This window comes from Rhinopithecus roxellana, chromosome 8 (assembly GCF_007565055.1).
Source record: "Rhinopithecus roxellana isolate Shanxi Qingling chromosome 8, ASM756505v1, whole genome shotgun sequence".
NCBI lineage: Eukaryota > Metazoa > Chordata > Mammalia > Primates > Cercopithecidae > Rhinopithecus > Rhinopithecus roxellana.
The window spans coordinates 88,130,843-88,147,147 of record NC_044556.1 but is presented as its reverse complement, the minus strand read 5'-3'; the positions used below and the strand labels follow the sequence as shown (position 1 = coordinate 88,147,147).

The following is a 16,305-nucleotide window of genomic DNA, read 5'->3' as shown; positions in this document are numbered from 1 at the left end:
CAACACTCCGCTGTCAACATTAGACAGATCAACGAGACAGAAAGTTAACAAGGATATCCAGGAATTGAACTCATCTCTGCACCAAGCGGACCTAATAGACATCTATAGAACTCTCCACCCCAAATCAACAGAATATACATTCTTCTCAGCACCACATCGCACTTATTACAAAATTGACCACATAGTTGGAAGTAAAGCACTCCTCAGCAAATGTAAAAGAACAGAAATTATAACAAACTGTCTCTCAGACCACAGTGCAATCAAACTAGAACTCAGGACTAAGAAACTCAATCAAAACCGCTCAACTACATGGAAACTGAACAACCTGCTCCTGAATGACTACTGGGTACATAACGAAATGAAAGCGGAAATAAAGATGTTCTTTGAAACCAATGAGAACAAAGATACAACATACCAGAATCTCTGGGACACATTTAAAGCAGTGTGTAGAGGGAAATTTAGAGCACTAAATGCCCACAAGAGAAAGCAGGAAAGATCTAAAATGGACACTCTAACATCACAATTAAAAGAACTAGAGAGGCAAGAGCAAACACATTCAAAAGCTAGCAGAACGCAAGAAATAACTAAGATCAGAGCCGAACTGAAGGAGATAGAGACACAAACATACCCCTCAAAAAAATCAATGAAACCAGGAGTTGGTTTTTTGACAAGATCAACAAAATTGACAGACCGCTAGCAAGACTAATAAAGAAGAAAAGAGAGAGGAATCAAATAGACGCAATAAAAAATGATAAAGGGGATATCACCACCGACCCCACAGAAATACAAACTACCATCAGAGAATACTATAAACACCTCTACGCAAATCAACTAGAAAATCTAGAAGAAATGGATAATTTCCTGGACACTTACACTCTCCCAAGACTAAACCAGGAAGAAGTTGAATCCCTGAATAGACCAATAGCAGGCTCTGAAATTGAGGCAACAATTAATAGCCTACCCACCAAAAAAAGTCCAGGACCAGATGGATTCACAGCTGAATTCTACCAGAGGTACAAGGAGGAGCTGGTACCATTCCTTCTGAAACTATTCCAATCAATAGAAAAAGAGGGAATCCTCCCTAACTCATTTTATGAGGCCAACATCATCCTGATAACAAAGCCTGGCAGAGACACAACAAAAAAAGAGAATTTTAGACCAATATCCCTGATGAACATCGATGCAAAAATCCTCAATAAAATACTGGGAAACCGGATTCAGCAGCACATCAAAAAGCTTATCCACCATGATCAAGTGGGCTTCATCCCTGGGATGTAAGGCTGGTTCAACATTCGCAAATCAATAAACGTAATCCAGCATATAAACAGAACCAAAGACAAGAACCACATGATTATCTCAATAGATGCAGAAAAGACTTTTGACAAAATTCAACAGCCCTTCATGATAAAAACGCTCAATAAATTTGGTATTGATGGAATGTACCTCAAAATAATAAGAGCTATTTATGACAAACCCACAGCTAATATCATACTGAATGGGCAAAAACTGGAAAAATTCCCTTTGAACACTGGCACAAGACAGGGATGCCCTCTCTCACCACTCCTATTCAACATAGTGTTGGAAGTTCTGGCTAGGGCAATCAGGCAAGAGAAAGAAATCAAGGGTATTCAGTTAGGAAAAGAAGAAGTCAAATTGTCCCTGTTTGCAGATGACGTGATTGTATATTTAGAAAACCCCATTGTCTCAGCCTAAAATCTCCTTAAGCTGATAAGCAACTTCAGCAAAGTCTCAGGATACAAAATTAATGTGCAAAAATCACAAGCATTCTTATACACCAGTAACAGACAAGCAGAGAGTCAAATCAGGAATGAACTTCCATTCAAAATTGCTTCAAAGAGAATAAAATACCTAGGAATCCAACTTACAAGGGATGTAAAGGTCCTCTTCAAGGAGAACTACAAACCACTGCTCAGTGAAATAAAAGAGGACACAAACAAATGGAAGAACATACCATGCTCATGGATAGGAAGAATCAATATCGTGAAAATGGCCATACTGCCCAAGGTAATTTATAGATTCAATGCCATCCCCATCAAGCTACCAATGAGTTTCTTCACAGAATTGGAAAAAACTGCTTTAAAGTTCATATGGAACCAAAAAAGAGCCCGCATTGCCAAGACAATCCTAAGTCAAAAGGACAAAGCTGGAGGCGTCACGCTACCTGACTTCAAACTATACTACAAGGCTACAGTAACCAAAACAGCATGGTACTGGTACCAAAACAGAGATATAGACCAATGGAACAGAACAGAGTCCTCAGAAATAATTCCACACATCTACAGCCATCTGATCTTCGACAAACCTGAGAGAAACAAGAAATGGGGAAAGGATTCCCTATTTAATAAATGGTGCTGGGAAAATTGGCTAGCCATAAGTAGAAAGCTGAAACTGGATCCTTTCCTTACTCCTTATATGAAGATTAATTCAAGATGGATTAGAGACTTAAATGTTAGACCTAATACCATCAAAACCCTAGAAGAAAATCTAGGTAGTACCATTCAGGACATAGGCATGGGCAAGGACTTCATGTCTAAAACACCAAAAGCAACGGCAGCAAAAGCAAAAATTGACAAATGGGATATGATTAAACTAAAGAGCTTCTGCACAGCAAGAGAAACTACCATCAGAGTGAACAGGCAACCTACAGAATGGGAGAAAATTTTTGCAATCTACTCATCTGACAAAGGGCTAATATCCAGAATCTACAAAGAACTCAAACAAATATACAAGAAAAAAACAAACAACCCCATCAAAAAGTGGGCAAAGGATATGAACAGACATTTCTCAAAAGAAGACATTCATACAGCCAACAGACACATGAAAAAATGCTCATCATCACTCGCCATCAGAGAAATGCAAATCAAAACCACAATGAGATACCATCTCACACCAGTTAGAACGGCAATCATTAAGAAGTCAGGAAACAACAGGTGTTGGAGAGGATGTGGAGAAATAGGAACACTTTTACACTGTTGGTGGGATTGTAAACTAGTTCAACCATTATGGAAAATAGTATGGCAATTCCTCAAGGATCTAGAACTAGATGTACCATATGACCCAGCCATCCCACTACTGGGTATATACCCAAAGGATTATAAATTATTCTACTACAAAGACACATGCACACGTATGTTTATTGCGGCACTATTCACAATAGCAAAGACTTGGAATCAACCCAAATGTCCATCTGTGACAGACTGGATTAAGAAAATGTGGCACATATACACCATGGAATACTATGCAGCCATAAAAAAGGATGAGTTTGCGTCCTTTGTAGGGACATGGATGCAGCTGGAAACCATCATTTTTAGCAAACTATCACAAGAACAGAAAACCAAACACCGCATGTTCTCACTCATAGGTGGGAACTGAACAATGAGATCACTTGGACTCGGGAAGGGGAACATCACACACTGGGGCCTATCATGGGGAGTGGGGAGGGGGGAGGGATTGCATTGGGGAGTTATACATGATATTAATGATGAATTGATGGGTGCTGACGAGTTGATGGGTGCAGCACACCAACATGGCACAAGTATACATATGTAACAAACCTGCACGTTATGCACATGTACCCTAGAACTTAAAGTATAATAAAAATAAATAAATAAATAAATAAATAAATAAATAAAAATAAAAAAAGGAAATAATAAAATGCAAAATCTTCTCTTCTAACTATTTGAAAAAATTTAATGTATTGTCTACCACATTTGCCCTACAAAGCTATAGAACACTAGAATTTATTCCTCCCATCTAGCTATTAACCAACCTCTCTCTATCGTCCCCTCCCCAACACCCTTCTCATCATCTAATAACCACAATTCTACTCTCTACTTCTATGAGCTCAAATATTTTAGCTCCCACACATGAGTGAGAACAAGAGATATTTATCCTTCCATGCCTGACTTATTTAACTTAATGTAATGTCCTCCAAGCTCATCCATGTTGCCATAAATGACATAAATGTCAGAATTTTATTCTTTTTTTTCCTGGCTGGTTTTCTATTTTGTGTATATATACACTGTCTTCATTCATCTGTTGATGGACTTTTAGATTGATTCCTATCTTGGCTGTTGTGAACAGTGCTGCAGTAAACATGGGGATGCAGGTGTCTCTTCAATATACGTACGGATTTCCTTCCTTCACATAAATACCCAGTAGTGGAATTGTTGGCTTGTATGGTAGCTCTATTTTCAGTTTTCTGAGAAACCTCCATACTGTTTTTTCATATGGTTGTGCTAATTTACATTCCCACCAATAGTGTATAAGAGCTATCTTTTCTCCATATCCTCATCAGCATTTATTTTTTGTCTTTTTGATGACAGCCATTCTATCTGGGGTGAGGTGATACCTCATTGTGGTTTTGATTTGCATTGCCCTGATGATTGGGGATGTTGAGCATCTTTTCATATACCTGTTGGCCATTTGTATTCCTTCTTTTGAGAAATGTCTATTCTGATCCTTTGCCCATTTTTAAATCAGATTATTTATTTTTTACTGTTGAGTTCCCTGTATATTCTGCATATTAATCCCTTAGAGAATGAACAGTTGGCAAATATTTTCACCCATTCTGCAGGCTGTCTCTTCACCCTGTGGATTATTTCCTTTGCTGTGGGGACACAGCATTCTTTTCTTGAAAACCATTTAATTGAGGTATGATTGACATGCAAAAAGCTGTACCTATTTAATGTATACAATTGGTGCATGTGGAGATAAGTATACATCTGTGAACAATCTATGCCATAAACTGTCACCTCCAAAAGTTTCCTTCCCTCCTCTTGATTTATTGTTATTTATCATAAGAACATTCTTGAAAAGATAAAATTACAGAAATGGCTAACAGATTAGTGGTTGCCACAGGTCAAGGAGGGAGCAGGAATAGGAGGGAGGGGGGTATAGCTATAAAAGGCCAACACAAGGGATCCTGTGGTGATAGAAGTGTTCTATATATTGATTATATATCATTGTCAATGCCCTGGCTGTCATAATAGACTGTAGTTTTGCAACATTTGGGAGGGAAACTGGGTAAAAGGTACATGGAATATCTCTATTATTTCTTATAACTGCATCTCAATCCACAATTATCTCAAAATAAAAAGTTTAATAAAAACAATTTTAAAAAACATTTGGCTGCTGGAGATCTCACAAAATAAGATTACTGTCATCTACTTTAAATTACTTAATTATTCTTCTTCCTGGAAGCAAGAAGTTAGATAAAATGACCAAGGGAACTCATCAAGGTTTTCCATAGCTCTATGACCATAGAATGGTAAACTGCAAAATACAGTGCTTAATAGTCTTTAAAAAATAAAAATGGGTTAAGTTTCATCGTAAAGCAATGGAATGTGACTTTCTAATCACTGAATGAAAATGAAATTATATCTGTTTCCACACTACATATAAAACATATAGCTTCCTTTTGAAATTTTTATAAATATATTGCATATCAAAACTTACCTGCTCTTCTCTGTCTTAACTCTTTTAACATTCAATTTCCAGGTGACAAATGCTTTATTCATTCTGAAAGGAAAAATGCTTCTTATATTCCATATCCATAAACCATTTATATGGAATAAATTTAGTAAAAGCTTAGTAATATCAGAATATTCTCTAGAACATGTTTCATTCATCCTGAGTTACCTAAAGTAAATCCTAAACCATATAAATTTTCTCCCAAACTATCAGCAGAATATAGAGCAAAAGGTAAATGTAAATGAAAGTCCTTATAATTCTCACAGATGCAGGATTCACTTAGCTGCAACATTCCAATAAATATTAAAAATGATTTTTAAAATATTGTTTTCCTTTATATGTTTATTGGCTTACTTTGAAAAGAGACTTCATATTTCAAGAAAAGTCAAGATTCAATTTTCAGTGATAATGAAAAGGTACATTGATAAAAAGTCTGTATAGTGGGAAGTAAAAAATTAAGGTAATGTATGTCATTTTGATATTATTTAATATTTATGTAAAAAATGCACTTGTAATTTTTAAAACTCAAAGAACCTACGTGAGAAGGAATTGGAAAGTTTCCCTGGTTATGATTCATCATCAATAATTATCATGCATTCTGAAAAAGACATGCCAACTGTTTCTGCAAATCTCTCTCAACTCTAAATGAATATTGCCACCTACATTATGCACGTGTCTAAAGCAGTATCACAATCGCTTCCTTGGTAGCCTTTGCATCTAGAGGAAAACAATCACCTTTAAATAAACACTGAGATGTGATACTTGTTTGCCAATATGAGATTACTTATGTAGCTGGTGAGAGCTAGTGGGTAGCAGAAAATCGTGGGGATAGGGGTGTGTCTGAGAAGCCAACCAAACAGCCAATCTTAGTGATGACGTTGGCTAATTTTGAATCAAAGAAGGCTGAAAGGGGCCTGGAGCCATCCAAGCAGTTCAAAGAGAATCCCATGATATCCTTCAAACAGGCTCACTTGAGGCCTTGAAAATCAGGACTGCCTCAATCAAAATCTAGTACCTTGACCTTAAATCCAGTTCCAAAGAAGCACTCCACGTAAGTTACTATTTCACTTTAATCCAAATTCATAGAGTCATGGTATCTCAGAACCCTAGAAGATCCCTGAAAATCCTTAAGAATCAGAGGAGAACCCAACGGTGTAAGGCGTATCTGCACCAGGTCACAAAAACTAATATACCAGAAAAGTTTCATGCGGCAAAACAATGATGCTGATGGTCTAATCACCCCTGTACTGGCATCACCAGCTTAAGTTGTTAACATTTCATCTTTATCTCATTTTTCTATTTGAAATATTACCTTTTACAATATCGTGATCTAAGAAAAACTACGAAAATATTAAAAATAAAATTTAAAATTAAGTATATTAAGTATATATAAAATTAAGTACAAACTAAGTAAATATAAAATTTATTTTTTTCTTAACATGAATAAAGAAAATGAATCATTTTGACTATAGACTTTGATACCAAATGTCATGTAAAAAGATGATTCTTGTCCCAGTTGCAGTTGAACTTAAAAAGTTTAATAAATAATAACTATTTAGAGCAGAGCAGACCCTGAGGATGTATCAGAAGGCAAGGATAACAGTGGAAAGTCTGACACTGACAGAGTTTCAAATAAAAAGATACAGAAAATATCACTTTGGATGATATCTTAAATTGATAACCCAGAATCAAAAACCTATCTAGCCCCAATTCTAGCTCCTAAATTACCGGGATGCAATTATCACCTATCTTTGACGAGAAACATGGAACTGTTACTCAGTCACCTACACTACATGTGACAGGTCCCAGAAAATAACAGAACCAGCTTCATTTCCTACCAACTTCATTCCAGGAACACCACTTCTACTGTCAAATCCATACTAAACTAGTTCCTGCTTCACAACTTTGAAACTTGCATCTTCTGGAGCTCCCACACAGCTGCCTAGTTTTCATCATTTAGGTCTCTGCTTCAATGCCACATCTCTGACCATCCTATCTAAAGAACCAATGCACACACACATGTCTCTAATTCTCTGTTTTATTATATTTCTAGGCCTCGTCACGATCTAAAATTATTTATTTACCTATTATTATCTATCTCCTTCCATTAGAATATAAGTTCTATAGGAACAGAAACCTTGTATATTTTTTCACAGTTCTGTCTCCAGTTCTTACACATGTGAAACAAAATAGGTACACAATAACATTTATTTAATAATTAATTTCTCTGTCACAAAATCCTTCTTCTCTTACAAAAAAAAAAAAAGTTTCTCAGGTCCTTAGTTATTCAAGCTATTTACATATTAAATAAACAATTTAAAATATTATTTATCTGTTTTCCTAGTCCCCAGCAGACAAGAACATATCACAAGAAAAAGCAGACATTAGAGAAGATTACAGTATACATCTACCAGACAAAATATGTTAATGATTATTTATGTTACTGATAAAGCTTCTTGTCAACAGTAGACTATTAGTATTAATAGCAAAGTTTGGGTAGAGTCAAAAGTTATACTCAAATTTTGAACTGTGTAGGGGGTCAGGGCCCCTAACCCTTGCATTGTGGTAGAGTCAACTGTAGGGTGTATTTAAGTTTGCCTGACTATAAAATATTTTTACAATATTTATCCAAAAAGACTAAAATTAAGACTTTTTTTTTTCTGTTTTTTTTTTTTTTTTTTTTTTTTTTTTATACTTTAAGTTCTAGGGTACGTGTGCATAACGTGCAGGTTTGTTACATATGTATACTTACGCCATGTTGGTGTGCTGCACCCATCAACTCGTCAGCACCCATCAATTCATCATTTATATCATGTATAACTCCCCAACGCAATCCCTCCCTCCTCCCCCCTCCCCCCTCCCCATGATAGGCCCCAGTGCGTGATGTTCCCCTTCCCGAGTCCAAGTGATCTCATTGTTCAGTTCCCACCTATGAGTGAGAACATGCGGTGTTTGGTTTTCTGTTCTTGTGATAGTTTGCTAAGAATGATGGTTTAATGGCAATCATTAAGAAGTCAGGAAACAACAGGTGTTGGAGAGGATGTGGAGAAATAGGAACACTTTTACACTGTTGGTGGGATTGTAAACTAGTTCAACCATTATGGAAAACAGTATGGCAATTCCTCAAGGATCTAGAACTAGATGTACCATATGACCCAGCCATCCCACTACTGGGTATATACCCAAAGGATTATAAATTATTCTACTACAAAGACACATGTACACGTATGTTTATTGCGGCACTATTCACAATAGCAAAGACTTGGAATCAACCCAAATGTCCATCAGTGACAGACTGGATTAAGAAAATGTGGCACATATACACCATGGAATACTATGCAGCCATAAAATTAAGACTTTTAATACTGAAAAGAGTAAACTTCCTTCACCTAAAAAATTTTTATGGAACATCCCATCCCTCTGTAATTTACGGCATTTCCTCATAAGTTACAGGTAACAAATGCTTTATTAATTCTGAAAGGAAAAATGCTTCTTAAATGCCAAAATTATTGGCATTTCTTCATAAGTTACAGAGGAAATGGGGTGTTCCATAAAAATTTTTTAGATAAAGGAATTAGTACTATTTTCTACTGGTATTACTGTAGTAGAACCCACTCAGGAAACTGCTCCTTCAACAGGATCAAACTACAAAGAACTGGTTTCATTTTTTTTTTCACCTCACCGGAAATCAGAAAATATCTTGAAGTGACGTAATAAATAGTAATGTTTTCTTTCTGATAGCCATTCCAAAGTAGGTATGAGTTCTACTTCCTTTATACTACCAACGATATTAGTAACCTACAAAATAAAACACAAAAGCATTATTTTATTTTAAAAATATGTACCATTTTCAAGACATTAAGAAAGCCTGTATTTGGCTGATAACTTCTTGCCTTTATAACTATGTTTTTTCCATGTATGACTCCTCAGCTATTTTATCTATACCCAAATTTGATTTCCCTCAACACAGTGCTTCTACACTTGCTATTTTCTAACACTATTTCTTGTGCTCCAACAGAGAGAAACTTCCTCCTCACCCTGAGATACTTTTCACAAATAGCTGTTCAAATTTGAGTCTCATAATTTTTACATTTTCTATAAAAGTAGTATTTATGAACTTAATTTTAGCTACAGAGATGCGGTAGTCCAAAGTGGCTTATAATCTCACTACCCACATACCCTATATTGACATTCAAAAACTACATGCCCTTCATCAAGGAGTTCTCTCTCTTCCCATGAGTGCCCCTCCCCTATCTGAATGTCACCATTTTAAAAAAAATTTTATTCCAGAAATAAAAGTATGCATATTTTTATCAGCACATATGTATCTATGTGTATATTCATATATATATATAGAAGTTTTTCCTCCATTCTCACTTGATACTATTAGAGGTATTTCTGTATCTGTACATACAGATCTACCTCATACAAAGATGTGGTCTTGCCCATGCATAAAGTTCATTTTAGTTGGGAGGCTGGGAGGGCAGAAAAAGGCAGACAGATATTAAACAAATCATTAAAACAAGCAATTGTATATTTTCAACTTGTGATAAATATCAAAATGCTATATAAGAGTGTAAAAGGGGGATTTCTACATCTGGCAATAAAGTTTCTGACAAATGTGCCAATAAAGAATATTATTTTCTTTATTATTATAGTTTCCATTATGTTAGCAAATGCTTGTTTTGTAGTTCTTCCTTTAAAAATTTACTCCAAGTATTAACAAAGTATTTGATAGATGAAAAAATTTACTAAAGTTGAATCTCCAAACCTAAATCTCTACACAAAAGGAAAAACTTCACTATTAAATAACATTCTCCCAAGGAGATTCTTATATACAAACTGCTCCACAAATGACCAAGTATCTCTGAAACAGAAAGATAAATGTATGCAATTAAATTCTACATTGGATAATATTTTTGTTTTGTAATTCTGAAAGCTTAAAACATCCATTAAACATTACCTTTGAGATAAATGAAGCAGTAATAACCCAAAATTCTTTGCAATGTTTAGCGGTATGAGCCGATACTACCTGAAGATCATACGGATTGTAAAGGGCTTTAGGACTTTTCCGAGGAAGGCAATATACAAATTCTCCATCATCTTCCAAAGGTTTCTGAGATTTAAAAAAAGAAAGATAAACAAATTTAATTAATTTGACTAAATTAACAAAATTAATACAATGGCTGAACTGATTATCCACTAAATTGAAATAATTTAAACACAGATTAAAAATAAGAATACTATATTTGGAGAAAGCTAACATCAAATTGTGTCTAAACAATGTTCAACAAGATCAATCTTATGAAAGATTTAACATATTTAATTTTCATCCTTAAAAAAGGATCCTTAATTCAGAAAAAAAATCTATATGCTTAATAATACATGCTTACTAATCCAAAGAACTCAACGACATACCTTTTACATATATACCATCTTCCAGTATTTGTCTGCCAACACCAGAAATCTTTTGGGCACATTAAATTTGTCATTTATTTTGATAATGATGGTGGTTTGGTATAAGATAAAAATAGCTATTATTTGTTAAGTAATAAATAATGAGTAATAACTCTTTCATATACATTATCTTTACAACCATAAGAGTTTAATCTATTAACTTTCACCTCTCAAATTTAAAGAAACTAAGGCTTGATATTTTTAATCTCACTAAACAATTGCAGAAATTAATACTTTGAGGGAACTGAGTGAGGTGGCTCACGTCTGTAATCTCAGCTACTCAGGAGGCTGAGGTGAGATCACTTGAGCCCAAGAGTTTGAAACTGCAGGGAGCTTTACTGACACCATTGTGGCTTCAGCCTAGGTGACAGAGAAAGACCCTGTTTTTCAAATTTAAAAAAATGAATATTTTGATAAGTTAGATAATTTGAGAAAAGTCACAAATTCAGGAAATGGTGAACTAGGGATGTGAATCCAAGTCTGACTCTAAACCCATATTCTAAGCTATTGCAATAAATTATAATGCCTCTCCCATACTTGGCATTGAAAAATCAGGCATTCCACATTAAGGAAAATTTTAAGTAAAATGTATTTATTTTAGCTTTAAAATAAAAGTTTCCTGAAACTTTTAACTTTTATTGATAAAAAATTCTAAAATCATAAGAAAACTTTAGTCTTTTCTCGATAATTAAATTTTACCATGAAAAAGCATTTCGTAAAGAAGCTATTTAATTGTGTAACTAAACGGTTTCCAATCATTGTAGTTTTAAATTCTGGATCCATTTTATACTTTTTAAAATTCTGTCTGCCTTGAAGATTACTTGTTTCTTCTCAATTATTTTAGCTGTTTCACTTTCTTACTTCAGCTTCTAATATAATCAATATTAAACCCTCAAAAACAAGTTTAAAAACTGCAAATAACAGGAAATAAATGAGCTCTAAATGATGACTTGCATAATGTATGACCTTTATAATTGTTATTTGGCTATTTGAGTCATTTATGTTCTAAATTAGGTTTCAAAACATTACTAAGAAACAAGATAGATACAAATCTTCCAAATGGATCATATATATAATTAAAAAATCAAATCATAAAAGCATAAAAATATGTTCCAATTGAATTATTTTTTCAACTGAAAACAAGTGTTTAATCATATTCTCAATCCTTTCTTCACACACAAATGAAATTCACTTTATTTGAGAGTCCAAGGAACCCATGTACAGCTATGGTTTTGTTTTGTTTTTAAACTACTGTGCCCACTACCTGCCAGGCACCACGGCATATATTTAATTTTCACAGTCCTCCATGGTAACTATTATTATCTCCATTTCAAGGTCAAAAAACGAAAGCTCAAGAGGTTAGGAACTTGATAACATGGTGAGTGTATAGGTTCAAAACTAGGTAAATCTGATTCAATTATACATGTACTTTCCTTCACATTGTTGCCTCTGAAAAATGATCAAAAGATGATTTATCTTCATGGTAACAGTGTAGAGCAGGGCAAAGGGCCTGTTTTTGTAAATAAAGTTTTATTGGAACACAGTCACATCCATTTATGTATGTATTATCTGTCAATGCTTTGGTACTACAGTGACAGAGTTGAGTAGTTGCAAAATCTAAAGTATTTATTACCTGGTCCTCTTCAGAAAAAAATCTGCTGATCCTTGGTTGGGAGCAGTGGTTCTTAATTGTGCATTAAAATCGTGGAGAACTGAATAAAATGCAAATTGCAAGGCTCTGCCTCCAAAGGTTTCTGATTCAGTGGGTCTAGGGTGCAGATAAGAATATGTATGTCTAGTAAGTTCTAAGGTGATTCTAGTGTTGCTTGCCTGGGGACCACATTTTGAGAGTTCCTTTTCTAACAGTAGGGAGAGATGATCCTGTTCAATCTTAGAGCACCTGTAATAAATGAGGTCTCAGGATACAAACCTTAGTTCTTACCACAGCTTCTACCCTCTGGTCATGTGACCTTGGACAAGCTAAAATTTCTCTGAAGACAGAGGCTAATGAGTAAGAAAAAAATGAATAGCATAAGGAAACACAGACCAGATGAGATAGAAAATCAGGTACCAGGGAGTTAAGAGTGTGAGAAGAATAGAATGTTACATTACCTAACAATTTCTTCTTAAATCACAGAAAAAGTGATATCCAGAAACCAAACAGTAGATTCAAGTTTCAGGCAGAAGATACACCTTTCCTGGGGACTCACTCAGAGAAAGTGATGAGAGGGGACAAACACAAACATTTTGATGTGTTATAGACTTAAAGTTTATATGCTTGATCTATTCTCCATTTCTTAAATAAGTAAAACGAAATGATGTCAAATACTTTTGCATGTACCACGAAATAACTGTAACTTGATATTGATGTAATGTTTGACTTTGACATAATATCTGAAATGAAATAAAAATATAATTTCAACATTGATTTTTAAAGATCAAAATTAAATAAAATAGAACAATACCTTTAAAGTAATCTTCTGAACTGCAGTTTTGGAACTTCCATATTTCAAACTGTGCTGCGGTAATACAGTTTGCCAACCAAGCTTTTCTCGTAGCCTAATAATATTTCTTATGACATCATCATCTTCTGGTTCTGGTATAGAACAATTTAAAAATCCAATATAAGTGCAAATGTGGGCATCACTTAAGGATAATGCAAAATATTCCAAATATTTCTATATAGAGAAAAAATTTAAATGGTAACTTAAAGTATGCATAATGATTATATTATTAGAGGAGAAAATATAGCTTAAAATTCAGTTTTAACAGAAGTTGGAAAGAGGGAATAATATTTATCAATTTAAGAAAGACGTCACAAAAGACCTAATTCATAATTACACAGGTAGTAATAAGAGAAGAGACTAGGAACAGGAACTGGTTATAAGGCTTTTCTTAATAAATGCCTAAGCTGGGGGAGGAGAGGTTGGATCAGAAAAGCAGGGATGACAGCGTGGGATGGAAATATTTTTCCTAAGAATACTCATTCCACAGACACCTTTCAGATCATCTCTCACTTAATCTCTTAGCCAACAACTGACAATCCTCTCCTTCTTGAAAGAGTCTCTTTTCTTGGCTTTTATTCACCATGCTATACAGGTTGTCCTGTTGGCCCTTAAACTTATTTTCTTGATAGAACAAATCTTGGAAAGAGAAGCATACAGAAAGCCATGCTAAGAAGTTATATTTCGGCTGGGCGCGGTGGCTCAAGCCTGTAATCCCAGCACTTTGGGAGGCCGAGACGGGCGGATCATGAGGTCAGGAGATCGAGACCATCCTGGCTAACACAGTGAAACCCCGTCTCTACTAAAATATACAAAAAACTAGCCGGGCGAGGTGGCGGGTGCCTGTAGTCCCAGCTACTCGGGAGGCTGAGGCAGGAGAATGGCGTAAACCCAGGAGGCAGAGCTTGCAGTGAGCTGAGATCTGGCCACTGCACTCCAGCCTGGGTGACAGAGCGAGACTCCGTCTCAAAAAAAAAAAAAAAAAAAGAAGTTATATTTCTGGCCCTCTAGAAATTACAAACAGCATTGGACTAAAACAACTTCTTTTCTAAGGATTAAATGAGACTTGAGCTCTTGTATAAGACAGTATTATAACTAGGATGAGGCACTTGCATGACTCTAAGAGTAAGTCCCTCTTTACATTTTGTGCCCTAGGTGAGGTATTGAAAATTAGTATTAAGGATATGGTACAACTGTGTATGTCTGACAAGAGGATAAGTAACATTATAGACCCAGATATAAAAATCTATACCTTCTAGAAATCAAAATAGTGTGGTATTGACATAGAAAAGCAAAGAAGTAGAACAAATTAGAGTTTCAAAATATAACTATGTATACAAGCCAAACTAATAAGTGAAAAAGATAATTCAAATCAACAGAAGAACAATTAACTATTCAATAAATCATAATGCAAAAGTGGTTAGCCATTTGAAATAAATATGCAGTTACATGCAAGCATAAATTATAGATGGATTAGAGCTGTAAATGTGGAAAAACAAATTATAGAAATACTAGAAGAAAATATGGCAGAATATGTTTATAAAACTGGGGTAGTGAAGGCTTCTTGAAAAAGAATCAAAGCATGTTAAAAGGAAAACAATGATAAATTTGACTTGCTCAATCTTAGCAACTTATATACAAGAAAAACCACCATACACAAAGTTAAAATATAATTAACACATTTTAAAAAGATGTTTATAACCTATATAACAGGCTAGAAATTACTATACCAAGTATCTCAAGAATTCTTAACTATCAAAAAATAAATATTTTGATAAAAAGATGAACAAAAAATTTACAGGAAAAGATAAACAGCCCATAAACATATGGAAAAGTATTCAACCTCATTAGTAATCAGGGAATTGCAAATAAAATAAAAATGAAAACACATATCTCACTCAGACTGGCAAAAAATTTAAAATTGGAAAATATCAACTATTGGCAAGGGTATTCCCCTTGTGTAATATCATGAAAGTATCATAAATTAGCATTTCCATTTTTGAGTGTGATTTGGCAGATTCAATAGATCTGACAAAGACTGTTCAAAAATGGAGACAATTTCAGCAAATAAAGAACCCTTTTTCAGAATAAATAGTAAAATATAAGGAAGGCATAACTTTCCAAAAGCTGGAAAGAAAACATCTTTCTAAAAAAGAGTTAGGTTAGTTCATGACGGAATCAAGAATGCTTACTAAAAAGAAACAAGGTCAGGAGTCTGGCAAATTTTGGCTGGGTCCTCTGCTCAGGGTCTCACAGGGCTGAAACCAAAGTGTCAGCTGACCATGCCCTTATCTGGAGGCTGGGCTAGCGAAAGACTTGCCTCTAAGCTCCTCAGGTTTGAGGTGGAATTCTTTTCCTTATGGCTGTATTACTGAGGTCCCCATTTTCTTGGTAGTTGGCTGGGTACAGTTCTCAGCGAACTTTAGGGTTCTTGCCATGTGGCCCTCTCTACAACACAGCAGTTTGCTCCTTCAAAGGCAATGGCAGGGCCTCTGCTACTACTTCTGGTCTCTTAAGGGTTTATCTGATTAGGTCAGGCTTGCCTCTAATAGTCTCCTTTGATAAATTTAAAGTCAACTGATTAAGAGTCTTAAATACATCTGAAAATCCCTTTGCCATATAAAGTAACATAAAAGCATGGGAGTGACAGTCTATCATATTCACAGGTTCTGTTTCCACTTAGGGGTAGGCAATTATACAAAGCATGTACACCAGAGGGTAGGAATACTGGAGGGCATCTTACAATTCTGTCTACAACTCCCTTTTTTAAAAAAATGACTAAATGTTGTTAAATCCTGGTAATGAGTACATGAATACTAAATTATTTTCTCTATATTGTATATTTGAAACT

At 34.9% G+C, this 16,305-nt stretch overlaps 1 protein-coding gene across 5 annotated transcripts in view; it reads right to left on the bottom strand.

The window, feature by feature from the left end:
- DNAH14 (dynein axonemal heavy chain 14) overlaps positions 1 to 16,305 on the bottom strand; it is a 575,377-nt gene that overhangs the window by 531,962 nt on the left and 27,110 nt on the right. For 2 of the 5 annotated variants that reach the window (XM_030936505.1, XM_030936506.1), the window contains 4 exons: positions 13,416 to 13,546; positions 10,457 to 10,609; positions 9,176 to 9,291; positions 5,479 to 5,541 (listed from right to left, as the gene is read on the bottom strand). In XM_030936505.1, coding sequence (XP_030792365.1) covers positions 5,479 to 5,541; positions 9,176 to 9,291; positions 10,457 to 10,609; positions 13,416 to 13,546 — 463 coding nt within the window. Of the gene's footprint in view, positions 1 to 5,478; positions 5,542 to 9,171; positions 9,292 to 10,115; positions 10,361 to 10,456; positions 10,610 to 13,415; positions 13,547 to 16,305 lie in introns of those variants that run through there. The other 3 variants (XM_010352733.2, XM_030936507.1, XM_010352734.1) reach the window with 3 other exon arrangements.